Genomic DNA, 17,150 nt, shown 5'->3' with positions numbered 1-17,150 from the left:
TCAAATGCTTTAGGAAAAAGGAAAGTTTAATAAAGAAAGGGATGTTCCAAATGATGCTCGATAGCCTACTTCCTTGATACGATCAAATAATAATATTCAAAAAGGAAAAGATTTCATAAACTACAGCAGTGTTATGGTGTATAGTGTTGGATGGCTATTGTATTGTTAGTTTGCTAGTGTAAATTCCCTGTTCATTCTCAGATCAGCATCATTCAGCAGAGGTTAAAATATTGGGTTAAAAATCTTGCAATTAGCTTCATCTTAAAGCCAGTCAGCCTACTTTCCCTTTAAACAAAAAGAGCTTTCAATTAAATTAGATATCTAAACCAGACAGATTGATTTTACAGCCAGAGACCCACTCCCCTTGCTATCTGAAATGTAATTTTATTTTTATTCAGGGTTTCTAAATCAGAGGTGTCATGTTTTTCATTATCTGTGACAGTGCTGATGTCAGGGGGAACACACCAGGATTGTAATAGCTTGGCACATCCACAGGGAGCTGGTATGAATGGTTGTCTAGAGCGTGGTAATTAAAATGTGATATATAGTGAATAAAAACCACTTAAAAAGGAAACATTTGAGTGAAAAGCTGGTGTACTATTTAAAATAATGAGCACTGAGTCTTGTGAGTAAGCTGTCACAAGGGGCATCCTCCAGTTTAAATAAATACATAACAAAACATAATTCACCAAAGAGATAAGAGATAAGAGGAAGTGACTGGGTGCTAATAGGGGAAAACACCGGCTGCAGAGGATTTTGTCATTTGAAATGGGTTATTAAATAAATGTATTAACCCAGGCACTAAAGGGAACCTGCATTGATTGTAAGTGTATATATGTTTAATAAGTATTATTAAAAAATATGTATTAATAATATTGAATATTTTAATATAACATGTATGACCAATAAACGTATTATTGTTTAACAATATATTATTATAAACATAGCAATTAAAACGTGACTGTGAATATACATTGAATGCACACAGGCAACTTTATTGTATTCAAACTCTAAACCTAAATGTCTTTTAACAGAGAGACATGCTTGGTCTGTTGATCTCAATAACACGTCCACTGGAACAGACACTGAAGTAATGGTTATAAATAATTAAGAAATCACCTCACCAAAATGATTTAGAATCACCCAACCAAAAACATACCCTGACATATTTAGTAACAAAATAAAGTCAATTTCTTCTAAGGATCGTGGGATGGGGTACGCTGGGGGGTGCTGTGAGGTGCTATGTGGTGAAAGTAGTGAAATGGGATTCGTAATGGCTCCGTGGCTGCAGCTCCTGATGCTCAATCCTCTGCAACACAAAACAAAACACAGCGCTCCAACACATTAGTATCATCGATGTATGGGGCCGTACTCACACAACTGTGTCCCCTTTGTACCACCAAACTCCTCCCTTCAATCAGCCCGTTGTCATGGTTTATCCAATCGTTGCGTGACCCGTATCTCATCGCAATGGAGTTGTTTAGAGTACTTGCAGCTATGCACTTTCCCCAAGATGTCCGACTTCCGGTTTCCGTCGAGCCCACCAGTCGAGGGGAAACCAGCCTTACACAGCGCCTTTTCTGGTCGGAGGTTTACAGTTCAAATACCTTTGTTCTCTGTCACAAGGCTCCAGTCACATTCTCACATGTTTTTGGCAGGGATAGGAATTAACCCCATCCCTGCCAATCCTCCCCACCAACACACATGCCACACATGGCTATTGCAATTTTAATGGGGAGACAGCTGATATTTCAAACTGATATCATTGGGAAGTCTAAGTGGATTTCATATGGCCGAGGATCGCCTCAGGACACTATTTCGGTCAGTGCTTTTAAAATCTGCTTAGTGTTTTTCTATCACTGTTTTCTTCTGTTTGCTGTTAAAACAAATGTATTAGTCTTATTACCCTCAGTAGTTTTAATCAGAATTTGATGAAGCACCCCTGTATAAATTGCTGAGTTGGTTTCAATTCAGCAAGCAAATGAGTCAATAGGCATCCTGGAGCATTCAAAATTCTTAGTTATTTTCTCTGCAAACTAATACTGGTTTAACAAAATAAATGCCTCATGATTGAAAAAAAAAATCACCAGTGACTAGACCAGGCACATCAAACCTTGTATGTACAGTACAGTATAAAATACCTCTGTGATCTGCAAATTCATAAACAGGCAATGCTGAAGATTCTGCACTCCAATTAGGGATAGGAAAGGTTAACTGTAGGTGACACGGTATACATTATAACCACATTAAACAGCACTGCAAGAAAGTTCATTGGCTAGGATATCTTTGTCCTACTTTTAAAAGTAAAAAAGCTTTTAGCAGTACAGTACTGTGTATGCTTACAGAAGCCAAACCTGCTTAATATGAACATTTTAATGGCTTCTCAGCAGTATGCTGATAGAAAAGAGTCAAGAGTCATTAAGAAACAGTTTGTAAATTATAATGCAGCCATTTGGAGTTAAGCTGCCGGGTTTGCTCAGCAGGTAATGATCCAGGGATTAAATACTGTCTTCAGCCCAATTCACACGGGACTAAAAATCACCACATAAAACAGATAGCCTCTGAAGTTTTACCGACATCTGTGAAAAGTAATCCTGTGCAAATCATCCATTTCTTTTGGCATCTCCTGTAAAATGTCGAACTCAAGCAACCTGTTTTTTTAGTCTCAGGGCATACCAGCCTTTACAACAAACAATCTGTCCTGAGATTCTACAGTTCAAAAATGTTGCAATTGTGGGCATAACCAAACTGAGAATAGGCAAAAATACAAAACATAACTGGCAACTCTGAACAAAGCATTTGAAGATATATATCGAAATGCATATCACTCAAGGGACAAAACGGTTATTCGACGTGGTCAAGGTGCCGATAGCCTTTGGGAAAGTCTGCTTTTGACTGACTCTGAGGGCACCTGATTTCTGATCATGCCTTATACTGTTTAATGTTGGAATTCAATAAAGCAACTCTTTAAATAGTAAATATGTGTATCTGGTTTTGGCGATTCTTGATCTCACATTCAGTGGAAAGCATATTTTCAATGTCGCTGCATATTCTTCAGATTTACTCATCCCACTGTTTCAGACAGAAAGTAGTTGGCTTTTGTTTTAATTCTTTTTTCGTTTTAGTTTTAGCTCAGAATTTATGGTTGAGAGTTTGTATTTGTGGAAACACTCTATCTAGTTGCTCCTGTATTTTCAGAAAAAAAAATAGATAGTGAAGAAAAGATTTCTAGAAACAGAGGAAAGTAGAGAAAAGTATGCCAATAACAAGTTTTTTTTTTAATGAACATTAATGTCTACATATATTGTGAATCACCTCAGTGAATTGATATTTAAGAGCTGGTGATGGATATCCTATAAAGCAGATGAGACATCCAAGAACCTCAGCCACTCGTTTTCTTCTCTGTAGTAACAAAGCAGTGCCTGAGCTCTCTGTGATGATACTGGGTCAGGTGCAGCCCAAGTCAAAGGCTACAAACTGATCAAGTGTTCGCCAGCTATTGGCACAGGATGATACAGCTCAGATGTTTTGTACATGGCGAGACGCACCCAAGAACCACTGTCAAATTCTCAGCAGCTGTTACACAGACACAGGGAAAAGGCTTTTTTTAGTCCAGATAATGAGAGGCTGTTCTTGCATTAATGGAAAAATAACCTGCTGTAAGGGAGAGGGCATTACATTCTACATTGAACGTTATTGTTTAGACATACGTGCCATTAACCGAGATGACCTGAAGCTATGGGATCTTCTATGTATGCCTTAATACCTGGTATTTAAATTCTTGCCAGCTCGGCGCATATGTGACTACAGTTTGTTTCTGTTATCTTCCTAGTTATAATTGTCAGCAGTACACATTAGTTATTCAGCTGTCACTCCACTCAAGTGCAACCAACCACAAACTACTCTCTTTTAAAAGTTTACTGTGCTTAATTGTTTTCCATAGGTCTCCTATCCCATACTTAATAGCACACGCCTTATCATTCAACCATTCTATGCCTAAGGCAAAGTGGAACTGGTTTAACATTACCAACACATTTTCTTTCATATGATTACCAATATATTTTCACGCTGCACCTTGACCCTGTCTTTTTTTTATTTTGACAAGAGTTTACAATAAGCTGTTAAGTGTCCCACCATTGGGTGCCATTGTATGGTAATTCAGGAGGGGTTATGCTAATATTTCACATAGCACGCCTCATAAGAATGTACCAAAAAATGGGTATTTAGAATGACTATGTAAGATTTTATGTTCCAGTTTTATTTACCTAATCATCTGAGTTTAACGTAGATTTAACTGGATCATTCTACTGATCATTTCTATTTTTTTTTTTTTACATCTCAAAGGATGGATAAATGTAATTATTTATTAAGATTTCTCAGCTGTAGAAATGTGTTGTGCTAAAGTTGTGCAAACATGCTACTGCTAGTATTAATTCAATGTATTTTATAAACTTCATAAAAATGTGTCTGGTAAAGATATACAATTAATTAATTTCAAATACTATAACTACTATAATTATTGTATGTATATTTCAATGCATACAAAATGTACAGCATTAACAGACGAACCTCTCTTGGGATTATTCAGAGATGTCTGTTGTGGAATTACTAACTATCTCCCCACCTCTGTGTTCCATGCTTAGAACGCTCATTACTAAAATCTAGAAAACTAAAGTGCTATAATGATATGATGACATCACAAATCTAGAAAAAGAGCGTTCCATTCTGGGTGCATTGTAATAGTAGCCATAGATTCTTACTCTGTATGGGTTTCGCTCAGTATGCGGTTTTATCATTTCATTTTTCAATGTACATATTTCACCAGGATAATTAAGAACCAATTGAGATTATAATAAAACACAAACCAAACTGAACAAATAGTTTGTCTCTACTTATAAAGCTTATTATGCCAACCTTGACAGTTCCTGGAGAAATATTGTACTGAATCTCATTCCCAATCTTCAATATCAATTACTGAGTAAAGAGAAGATACGCTTTAAATGATACTGACAGAAATGAAGTGAAGATTCCATAACCTTTGGATTTGTGTGCCAAAGGTAAGAATGTGTAGTATTGTGATATTGTCCAGCATAAAATCCATTAACAATCTTTTCTGCTCTCTGTACTTTGGCAAGATTGTATATCAGTCCTGACAGTCCATAATGATTTTCAACTGCCCAAACAAACATGTGATTAACAACGCCCCATCAACAGTGACTGATCACCACAGATATCCCTGCGAGACTTTCTTCCTTATTTAAAGCTGCAGTCCTCCAAACACCTTTCAATATCAATTTTTTAAGATGGCTGGTACCTTTAAAGTCGACTTTGAAATAACAGATACAAGGATGTTTATTAGAGCTCATATTTTCCATTTATTTTTTCTATTATCAGGACATGTTACCGTGTTCCGATCAGAAACTGCAAGAAATACTTTGATAATTGATTGAAAAATCAATACATATTTCGTGCTTTAGTTAAAATTGTTGCAGTTAGACTTCTCATTAGGTACTGAAGACCCATTTCCAAGGGCGCTGGAACTAGGGGTGCTGGAGGTGTGGCAGCCCTCCTGGCTTTGCATGGCTTCCATCACATACAGGGGTCACAGTTTTGTTCAATGGCTTTCCAACCTTTAACGAGTTTGGGCAGCTCTTGCAATCCATCCTTTTAAGTTAACAAGGTGCTGTAGGCATTCAACTTTTATACAATTGGTTAATGATTCAATTAAAAAAAATGAGCCCAATTGTTTCACTCTTACTTCACTCTTGTTCTGCCTAATTTCAAAAGTCCAGCTATTTTCCATCGCTGAAGCAGCTTCCTACATCAGCTCAGGAGAGTGGATGTTGGAGTGCTGCTGGCCACTGTAGGACAGACAGCCCTGTTAGTTTCTGCTTGAGCTTACTTTGCGCTTGGCCAGTAGGGATCACTATGACCCAGTTCCTGTTATTTTTTCCCTAACCCGCAACACTCCTTGTGAAATCCCCAGGGAAGATTAGCAAGTTAGCACAGCCAGGGCACTAGCCTGACTGTAAGTGATTAACCTGAACACTACATGGCCATGCCTTTAACAGATTAGCCTTTCAGGGACCCCTAATGATTTCTGTTTTACTAATTTGCACATGCTGCTAAAATTGAACACAATCTTACTGATACCATATTGAATTAGACTGATAACTACTATACAACTCAACACATTAGGCAATACAATTGCAAGCTTTAACCATGTAAATAAATTTACAATGATCTGAGTTCATGTCTAACAGTAAATGTGGCTATTATGTTCCATTTGCTGTTTGAATCAATAATCATGTTTGGCTGTATTTTGACCCATACCAAAGATATGCAGAGCAGACAGACCACTTCCTGTCCCTGAGCAGGTCAGCACATGTAAGTCTGTGGAGCAACGGAAGTTTGTGGTAGATAACATGTCAGTGCAACAGGCCAGAAATAGGCACACTGTTACGCAAGCACTGTTTAAAAATGTTGGCAAAATGCCAATAGTTTTACACAACTGCAGTCTTAACTAATAAGACTGTAACGGCACGTACAGGTGGAGCGCTGAGGCTGTGCTGTCATTATGTGCGTGGCTGGTTAAATGCAGGACCAGCCCTGCAGTGCGCTGAGCTCCTGCATGCACAAGAGCAGAAAAGCGATGCTAGGAGCTGGCAAACTAGCCCGCGAAACAGGGTGGGTGGTAGGAAAGAAAAGTGTTGCCAATTAGACAGTTTTTCAGAAGTAGTTATTTTGAGTGATTAATAACTGAGATCCCTCAGATCCACCAAGAGAAAGATGCCTGGAGGTGGACATAATGAGATCTTGAGTTAATTATCTTGTGGTCTCAATACTCCTTTATTTCTCTCATGTGCTGAGAGAGCAACATTATCCAAGGAGCGATAAACTGAAAATGCATTATTTATCACACACATACTGTATATCATGTCGAACCAGAAGCTACTTTATTTATTTCCTATTCACACTGTATGTGCATGCTTTAAAAATATAGTTTACACTTTTCCAGACTAGTGGCTGTTTAACATGAAGCACTGCATGTAATTCTGTGATATTTGTCTCCTCAGTGACCCTTGCAAACCCATGCCTAGGCATTGGTATGTGTTTTAGAGCACATTAGGAGATTCTAGAAGTTCTATAAAGATATGAAATTCGCAATGGAAATATTGGAAACAGATAGCAATTGTTAATGAACATATGAATTTGTATTAACACATGGTAATAATTCACACTTTTAAATACTTTGTACAGTAATTTGTAAATGTATTAATTTGGTGATGAAATACAACATTATGGAATATTTTATTCAGGCACTGACACACAATGCAACACACTGTTTAAACACCTGTTTTAGGTGGGCTGTTTGTTTCAGCCAGTAAAGGTTGACAGTAAACATTTATTTTCAATGTATCTATTTATAGATTAGTGACTAACTTCAGCCCCATCCCCCGAATTTAACAGTTCTGCGCCTGTGATTGCTGCTGTAAAATGGGGGTAAGCAGCAGTACTGTGTGGTTGTTTTTAATGTTTCTCCTTCTCAACATTCAGCCAGATTTGTATCCACTTCCTAAACGTACACTCTCAAACCAATCCGTCAAGATTGGAAAAAAAACCCTGCATACACACCCAAGCTAATAACACCTTAAAATTCAATCCAGTGTTTTTTATACTAAAACATACTCAAATATTTTACTTGTCAACATCCCTTTCATGCTGGGTAAGTAGTGCAATGTAGTGTTATTGCCACAGATACTTAGTGAGCCACCTAGTGGAAAAACATAAACACTACAAAGTTGGACAATGGGTGACCTCTGTTGGTAACTGGTGATATTAATCATGTATCCTCTATTAGAGGTGCTTAACTTTCGAGGAACTGTATATATCTGATTTGACAGCAATCTGAACAATCAGGCTTTTGCGAAGTCTGCTTTGAACCAACTAAAGCTGAGGGAACACAAAACCACTTTTTCAGGAACAGTGTCTTGAAGTGGCTCCAGAAGCCTGGGAAACCTAGTTTGAGACAACGTTGCTTCACTAAACCTAAAGTCTCCCCTGGAGTGCCATGCAATCTCCTGAAACCAAATTACTAGCCACAAAGCTCAAAACATTCATGATACATTCTGTACCCCAATCCCAGGGACGACCACAAGCAAAATTAAAAAAAGATCCTAAACTAGATGAGACAAGTCATTGGGTATCAGAGCACCTGTAGCTTTGAAATGTGAAAAAAAAGAAAACTCACCGCAGAGGGCAGATGGTTTGGTCCCATTTCAAGCATTCACAGTTTTTATGAAGCTAAAGATGAATTTCTCTACTGGCTTTCCCTGGTTTTATTGTGCGAGCATAGCGAAAGTTTAAGGACACAAGATACCGGATAGCTGTACTACAGCAGTCCGTACAAGTGTTGACAAGAACAGATTTCACATATTTTAATCTTGCTTTAGTTTTCACGTGTCACAGTTGAAGAGGCACTGAAGCGGAGAGCTAAGTGACTTGTCATCTAGTTTAGCACCCCTGTCTTGAATTCAGCCGGTGACTGGTCCCGCTTTGGGTTATCAATGTAATAATTGATCCCAAATTAGACTTTGTTCTCTTGGCGACGTTCCAAGTAAATGTTGAGAAATATATTGCCCAGTTGATTCATGACCCATGATGGGCGATGAAAAGTTTCAAAAGATTCTGCTCTATGCTTTTAAAATATAATGTTGCTATCCAGACAACATGGGACACAGCAAAGGTGACATAATGCATTTCTTTTAAACGTTGCAGGCTGTTCTAAGAAAGTTCTGGTAAAATAAAAATGTGTTTTTTTTTTAAGTTATTTTATCTTGAAGTGTAAACTCTTCAATTTAAACAGAAGAAAAACAATAAAAACCTTGACCAAAAAGGTTTTTTCATGCCCATGAATCATTGTCAAGATAATAAGTCCTGACAGAGTCCATCTGGAAAGCTGTTCAAGAGAGATTTTTGTATTGGATACTGCCTGTGAGATTGGTTAACAGCAGCTTAATATTCCCACATCCAGTCCCTGCTGTAATATAGGCATCCCTGTCTCTTAGCTGAACATTTTAAACACCATCTAACCCATTAATCAGATTTTATTTATTTATTTATTTATTTTTGTGAAAACTATTGATAACAATGCCTGTATCTTCAGAGCCAGAGTCTATTTCTGAGTAAAGCAGGCGATTAGGTTTTGACTGGCAAGGCTATGCAGTTCAAGTGGATTTTTGGTTTGGTACGTGATTGAAGTCCCAGAATTCCCTTTCTTTTTATAGTCCATGGAAATTATTACCGTACTGATCTTTTTTCTACCAAGACATTTTTGGAATGAAGCTTCAGTCAATACCCCAAACCCTGATTGCAGATTGACCCAATCAGTGTGCAGGTAGTTAGAAGAAGACATGTATATCAAGTACCAAGGGTTCAGCTTAATAAGGAACACCATATCACCAGCTACCTCTGGGGGTTCATATTCCATGCTTCACTTATGCTAGCTTTATAATCCCCTTGTCTGTAGATTGTAATGCCAGTGCACTTAAGTAACAAGATCAAAATGGACATGATTACCTTCCAGAACTAAAAACATAAACCCTCTAAGTTTTGAAAAACTATTATATTGTTTTTCAGCCAGTCCAAGGATTTTAGGATTGTTTAAGAACTACTGCAATCACAAAGGATTTCACATGAACATTCACTGACAAAATCTGTGGGTAGTGGGAATTTAAAACTGTTTTGGCCTTTGCACTTCTGAAGGGTAAGGGAGGAAGATCTGATGACGACAGTATGGCTTGAATGTATACTTCGGGGAACAAAATCACTTAGAAGAATATGGTAGGAAGGAAAACAAATGTTCAGTCAAAATCAAGTTCAATCAAAATCAAGTCAGTTAACCAAAAACAAAAACAAAAAAACAAACACTCATCCCTCTCAGAACAGCCTTTTGTGTATAAATATGTCAAGTGTACAGATCTCAGTTAACTATCTGGAGGGAATACTTGGCTGCTGTTTCACCTCACATTTTACAGACATTGGTCTGCTGGAGAGGAAAAAGGGATTCACTAGTGCATCATGCATACCTGCTGATCATTCACAGGTAATTAAAAGGTTACTGTAAAAATGACAAGTAGACCCAGGATAGGAAACATGAAAGATTTGACTGGCATTTGATAAATGAATGCTTCCCTAGTTTTCTTTACTTGCAAAAAAATAAAACACGTTTTCAAACTATAAAACTACACAATTAAAACCTGAGCTAATAACAAAGTCTGTTTTTGGTAGAACCCGTTGAAGAGCTAGATATTAACGATTGTTGATGCAATTAGAACATTCAGCCACCAGTTACTCCTGGCCACAGTGTGGTTCTGTCTGCTATATAAAAATGACATGAAGAAGAAGGAAAAGAATAAAAACACATTACAGACAAGTGGATTTAAGCTGTAACATTATTATTCATTAGAATGAGGGACAATGGCACAATCAGGCATGATGCTGGGAGGTACCATTAAAGACTCCTCTCACAGTAGCTCTGCCAGCACAGAGTACTCTAGTGAAACAACAACATTGTGTTTTATATACAAAAAGGTTTATTAAAGGAACAGCAGACAACACAAAAATAAATAAAATCAACCTAATTTCCATGCTAATATGGAGTATTGGTAGAGATCTATTGGTCCAGTACACTCTCACTACATCTGCTCCTCATAAAACTTCCACCTAATAAAAAAGCCCTTAAGTACAGATTTAAAAACAAAGTCTACTATCCCCACAACATGCATATAAAGCAGGTGTACAAAGTGAAGTAATGCAAAAGTATACAATAGTCAAGTATGGGGATAGTATTGTTTAGATCAAAGGTGGCACTCCATCTTGCATCCTTTAAAGCTTAAAGTATAATTTTGTTTGTTCATGATTATTTTGGTTCACATTTTCTGTAACTTGATACCTACAAATGCATGACAAACATTGGCCTTTGAGGGTACCTCAGGGTTATATAAATGTAAGTACTTTGTCTAATTTAAAAACACGTTGAAACTAATGGCCTGTTTTCCTACACAATGTCCATGAAATTGATCCACTAACACAATATAGAAATTGTAGAGTCTAAAAAACTACACACACAGTTCAGTGAGCCAAGAATGAGCTTCCATCTCCAGGTATAAAATAAGTTTGGATTTCCACAGAGGAGTTCAGGGGCTGTGCTCATTGACAAGAGCTTTCAGTTTCTCCAGGTGTCCCTCCCGCAGAGCCTGCCGCAGGGAGTGGAAGAACCCGAAGTAGTGCTGGAAGTTATGTATCATGAGCAGGACCCCCGACAGGAGCTCGTTGGTGAGGAGGAGGTGGTGAACATAGGCGCGCGTGTGGTTCCTACAGCAGTAACACAAGCAGCCCTGTACCAGGGGACCGAAATCCTCTCGATACCTGAACAAGAAGCACAGGCAAGGGGTATATTAATAAATAAATAAATAGAGGTGTTGTATGTAAACAGAGTAATTGGCAGATTTAACACAATGTTACTAAAAATACTGTTTTCATATAGCACCTTTTGCTTTTCAGATCCATCTCAAAGGGTGTCATCGGCTCCTTCTCTTCCTTGTCATTGACATCATTGTCTTTCTCGGCCCGAGTTTCCTCACTGACCTGGGGACCATTCCTCTCCAAAACTGAAGAAAAATAAGCCAGATAATACACATTAAAAGACTAACATCTAAGGAAACTCATAACTATTGGGATGTTGATGGTCTGCATCTAACCCAGAATAGAAGGAACGCAGGGAGTGAAAAAGTTAATAAACCCAGTGAGCTCTACTTGAAAATGTGAACTTAGTCAGCACATTCTGCAGATTTACTGCCACCTCCAATTCTAAAGTTATTAAAATAGTCTTGATGTTCTATTCATCATGTTTCATTCAGGTGCTCCTGAATAAATATCCATTACACAGACCGATGAATGCATAACACACAACCCTGGTGTTCAGAACGGTGCCACAGATAATATACCGTATTCCTTTGAATTTAAGACGCAGATATAGACGCTTGTTATAGAACAGTTGTGATATCTACATAAGGTTACTAAGAGAGATATGCTGTAAAATACTGGATATGTTTTTTTGTTATGATCGAACAAGAAATCATTTAAGTTGCAAGCAGGGGTTATGTTTTTGTTTGGAGTTGTTTCTTACTCTATTTAAATTATATGGAACCCACACGTGAACCTCATGTTTAAGATGTGGTGCTAATTTCTTATGCACAGCAGGTCCACGTGCTTTTGGAAGGGATTGCTCCCTGTTAGAACAAGAGGACAGCTGCACATGACAATTAATCGTCAATCATTAACAGGCATCAACAGAAAGGGTACCTTGCGTCTCCGGGTCCAGCTGATATCTGAACCTGAAGGAAAGGGCACAGCCTCTCTCAGTCACCTGGTATGGAAAGAAGCTTTCAAACAGGTCCACTCCTGCTTCCACACAATCCAAGACCTCATTTGGTCTGCCTATTCCCTGGATCAACCTGAAACAAAAGTAACAGATGTTCAAAATAGAACCAAATAAAATACAATCTCTGACATGCCCTGCGGGCAATGTGGCCTAGTTCCGAGCAGCTGACTGAAAGCAAAGAGATCCCAGGTACAAATAAAAATCTGGCAACCGAGTTTCTTTTTGAGGCAGTACAGTACTTCGAATTAAAATACATGCAAATTTGAGACCTATGTAGCTAACAGAAGTGCAAAAACATTCATGTTAAGATTTACTGAACCACTTTGTAACTGATGATATTTAGTCTGCCCAGGATCTCTGAAAAACAATAAAACAGATCTGCCAACTACATAACTACTGTACAGCTATGTATAATGCTTAATGATTTTGTAAAATAAAAAAAAAGTAAACGTGATTATAAATGAATGTAGAAATTGCCCAGGCAATTGAAAATAAAAGCAGATCCTGCTGTACCTGGGCTTGTCGTCAGGCAGTTCGGCTGTGACAGATGAGATCAGTTTCAGCTTTAGCTCCTTGGTCATGGTGTCACCCTGGAACCCGTCCAGTACAAACCCGCCCACAGGCCTCTTGGCCGTCTCCTTGGCTGACCGTTTTCGCTCCTCCAGGATATCCCCGCCCTCCACCACTCCGAGCACCTCTACACCCTGCAGGTCCTGAAACCAGGAGGAAAGACACAGGTCAACACTGTCAGGCTTTAACACAGTAAATGGGGGCTACTCATGAAAACATCTATTTTAAATCATTAAGACAAGGTCAACCCTCCCTTATTATTATTTGAATCTGAATGTTTTTATACCATTTGTATTAACTTCATAACTGGTTTGTGTATCTGCAATGAAAAACATTTAAAATTAAGGGTGATTATCAAGAAAATGTACTGTAGATCACCACGACATACAGTACATACAGAGGGGTTTCCAATCTGTCTGAGCTGAAGGAAATATGCAAGATAGAATGGGTCCAGATTTCACCAACAAGAAATAACATACTGGTTAAGAATTATCATGAAAGCCGTAACTAAAGCAAAAGGAGAACACACGAAATACTAAAGCAGGGGTGCCAATAATTTTGCCATGAACGAATGAATACTTTAAATGAAATACTTTTTTTTTTATGTTTGTTAAAATTACTAGAAATTGTGTATTTTGCTTTTTGTTTTATTAAAAAGTTGTTAAAAGTTTACTAAATGCTGGTCCTTAATCTGTTACCTTGAACTGTGGTATAATAAGCACAGGGCACCAATACTTTTGTCTGTGAATGTAGTAAAAATGCCATAACCAGGTTTTACCATAATTGTATATACAATTGTAGACTGGGCCATTATCTTGGAAATATATCGATTTTTGTTCTTCCATTTTTGTTTAGCAGCATTATGGTATAGGTTAGGGTTTACAGTATACCTGTGATTTCTGCTGGAGCTGAAGGCATTCGTCCAGAAAGGCCAGTGTGCGGTCTACAGACTTCCTCACTCTCTTTTTCGAGGTGTCCTCCTGTACAGTCTCCCCATCCGCCATGCTCTGGAACCAGTCAGGTCTCACTACTGCCTGCAGAGCCATGAACTTGGAGGCAGTCATCTCCATACGACCACCACTACCCCACACCGAAACAGTCTGGAGGTAAAGATTAATGTACAAAATATCATTAACTGATGTTGTAATAGTAAATACCTTGAAAAGTATTATTTTGAAAATACTGTGGTTTTGATTTACTTACCTTGTTAGTTATAAAGCCTGGAGGACAAGGGGCTGCAGGATCTTGCAAGGAGCAGTACAACACAGAGTCAGGCATGCCTGGGTAAAAAAGAAGAAATACTGAATAAACTAACACAGCATGTTTCTAAACTGCAGGATCTGCTTGGTAAAACAAAACTGCCACAAGACGTGAACAGTATAATTAAAACATGTATTTTTTTTTTTTTTTTTAATTAAGACATAAGAGTCTTATTACTCTAGCAGTCGTTTAAATGTTGTCAATTGTGGACCCCCTCCTTTCGAAAAAGAACAATCTTATGACTGTACATAATTATATTATTGGCAACCCACTGTTTCAGATGAATATTTAACATTAAAAAAAAAAATTCTGTAGGTCCACTCACTCTCATCATTGGTCACAGAAACGATTTTTTATTAGGTCAAAAGAATTGGTGACTATTTGTTGTGATGATGACGACTATTATTGATCTTTCATTTTCTACAAACTGGGGAGTAACAACCACTACTTACCAATAAGACTAAATGTCACAACTGAAGTTACTGCAATTTATAAAACTCCAAACATTCACTTAAATAACGTCACATTGGAATTTCATTAGCAGTACACAACAAAACAAGCAACCCTTGATGGGTTTACAGCCTGACTGTGTGCAGCTGGCTGTTCATTATTTTGTAGGTTATCATCATTAGATAATGGCAATACTGATATTGCTGGTATTGTTGCTCTCTCATTATCTGCAGTGGAAGGATCACTGCAATTGTATTATAACTTTAATGTACTCGATACAGCCAACAAACCTTAGGGGTTCACTCAAGCCAAAAGAAGAATCACAAATCCCAAGAGAGATTAACGATATGAGTAAGAAACCAGATTTTTAGGTGTAGTTACATTTTCTTCTCTGCTGCAGCAAAAGAATAATAATATGAAAATGAAAAACAAACCCAATTCAGAAAAGAAGCTTACATTGTGCAGCCCTGCCACACCAGAGCAAAACCTTGTGTTTTTAAATTAAAAAGCTTACACACTGGGACAGCTCAATGAGATGTGTGACACCTCAGCTCCGTGTTTCACACAGTGCCAGCCTGGTCAAGCAAAAGCAGCATCACTATGGATACTAGGCCACAAGCCTGGAGAGGAAAACAATTTAACTTGTTTGATTTTTTTCACTCTCAGTATTTATAGTTCATAACAGCAAGCTAACAGAAGATTGGGGGAAAAAAAAAAAAAAACAGAAACGGCAATTACCTATAAACTTTCCAGCTCCTTCCTTGTATTCTTCCAGTACTTCATGGTATTCTGCTCTTTAAAAACAAACACAGAATTATAGCCCTGACTAAACTGCAAATTAAAAATTCTCAGTTTCTAACTGATTCTCATTTGAAGGTTTTCTAAATCAAAACTACTGTAATTACAAGACTGTTTTCTAGCTTAAAAAAAAAAAAAAAAAAAATTCTATTTGATTTTTCTATTCAACACAGTAATAATGTTAATAAAACAGATTTTTAAAGTGTTCCTGTTTCCTGTACTACAAGAAGCAAAACAGTACAGTAAAAGTGAATTAAAAAAAGAAACAACATAAGCTTTAACCACTATACTAAATGAACATTTTTCAAACAACACCTTACAGTGTACTTAACGTGAGTTGAGCCACAGCTGGTATCTTTTCAATGGTCTCCAGGGTTTCGTGAGTGAGGTGGGGTGCAGAGCCACAGCGAGTGTAAAGTAAGCAACCAGGGACTTCCAGAGTTTTATCTCCATTTTTCCCAAGGTTAGTCAGCACTCCGAGACGGCAGCCGCTAACTACTTTGACAAGGTCCAGCTTCATCTTATCTTCTCACAGCAGAACCAATCCTGTGTAGAAGCAGGTTTAGTCAGATAAATTTTACATGGTGGTTCTACAAAATGTAGGATGTGATCCTCAATGAAAGAACTTTGATGATTTGGGGGTACTATTCCCCAAATGTGTCAGCAATACTATGTTAGTAACAAAATATGTGTGTATTACATCAAATTTAGTGCAACTGTCTTCCGCAAGAACCTATTCACTTAAGAAAAATCTTTCTACATACAGTATAGGCTAGCTCACTGCTTCCTTTGGGGTGCTACAACGTCTTTTTGGATGTGCTGGAAGTGTCCAGCTGCTGTGTTTGTTCAAATGCTCATTTGCATTTTTCTGTTGTAATGTACTAACAAATTAAATACAAATCATATTTTGTAAACCTGACGTTGTAAAATACTGTAAATAATTACGGTAGTCAAAAAAATAACAGTGACTCAAATTGTACAAAGCTTTGACAGCAGCTTTTCAATGCTAGTTATGGACTATGCACTGTGTGTTTTAAACTGCATTCTGTATCATTACATTCACTATCCCAGAAATATGCTGAGTGGCACTCACTGCTCGCCGTCTTCCATCTATTCAAAACAACCTATGCCATGCTTCCCATTCTAACTATTGTACTAATTATTGTACTGCAACTTGGTTCTCAATAATACAAGTTTAATGGAAACGTTTCACTTTATGGAAATTACGTAGAAAGACCAAGGCGGAATATTTTGAAGCTACGCTAGTAAAGGTCTACCCACGCTGCTATATTTCTCATTATGACTACTTAAAATAATAACCCTCCTTTATTCATCAATAAATAAATCTCTCTCTCATATTTATATTTGTATTATAGATAGATAGATAGATAGATAGACAGACACACACACACACACACACACACACACACAACACACACATATATATATATATATATATATATATATATATATATATATATATATATATATATATATATATATATATATATATATATATATATATATATATATATATATATAACTACCTTAATACATTCACGTGGAGTTGAAAATGTACTGCCGTCGCAAAAGCATCGGCAAATCAGGGACCTTGACGTCAACAATG

The 17,150-nt window shown here is 37.5% G+C and overlaps 1 protein-coding gene across 3 annotated transcripts; it reads right to left on the bottom strand.

Moving 5' to 3' along the window:
* Positions 1-10,436: 10,436 nt before the first annotated feature.
* Positions 10,437-17,141, bottom strand: qtrt2 (queuine tRNA-ribosyltransferase accessory subunit 2). 3 transcript variants are annotated; one of them, XM_041233309.1, is made up of 9 exons: positions 17,071-17,141; positions 15,844-16,069; positions 15,464-15,519; positions 14,219-14,295; positions 13,906-14,115; positions 12,959-13,158; positions 12,367-12,518; positions 11,552-11,672; positions 10,437-11,430 (listed from the first exon to the last, which is right to left on the bottom strand). In XM_041233309.1, exons 2-9 carry the CDS (start codon positions 16,041-16,043, stop codon positions 11,199-11,201), a joined length of 1,248 nt encoding a protein of 415 aa, XP_041089243.1. In that variant the 5' UTR covers positions 16,044-16,069; positions 17,071-17,141; the 3' UTR covers positions 10,437-11,198. The 3 variants fall into 3 exon arrangements, with proteins under 3 accessions (XP_041089243.1, XP_041089244.1, XP_041089245.1); XM_041233310.1 differs by having other exon boundaries at positions 17,085-17,141; XM_041233311.1 differs by lacking the exon at positions 17,071-17,141 and having other exon boundaries at positions 15,464-15,514; positions 15,844-15,922.
* Between the last annotated feature and the right edge of the window lie 9 nt (positions 17,142-17,150).

This window comes from Polyodon spathula, chromosome 30 (genome assembly GCF_017654505.1).
Source record: "Polyodon spathula isolate WHYD16114869_AA chromosome 30, ASM1765450v1, whole genome shotgun sequence".
Lineage (NCBI taxonomy): Eukaryota > Metazoa > Chordata > Actinopteri > Acipenseriformes > Polyodontidae > Polyodon > Polyodon spathula.
This window is presented reverse-complemented; position numbering and strand designations above follow the sequence as displayed.

Coding starts and splice junctions, on each gene's coding strand:
- qtrt2 (XM_041233309.1), bottom strand. CDS start 16,043: ATGAAGCTGGACCTTGTCAAAGTAGTTAGCGGCTGCCGTCTCGGAGTG. Junction 13,159..13,905: donor AGCTCCAGCAGAAATCACAG/GTATACTGTAAA, acceptor TCCTGGTTTCAG/GACCTGCAGGGTGTAGAGGT. Junction 11,431..11,551: donor ATGGATCTGAAAAGCAAAAG/GTGCTATATGAA, acceptor CTTCTTGTTCAG/GTATCGAGAGGATTTCGGTC.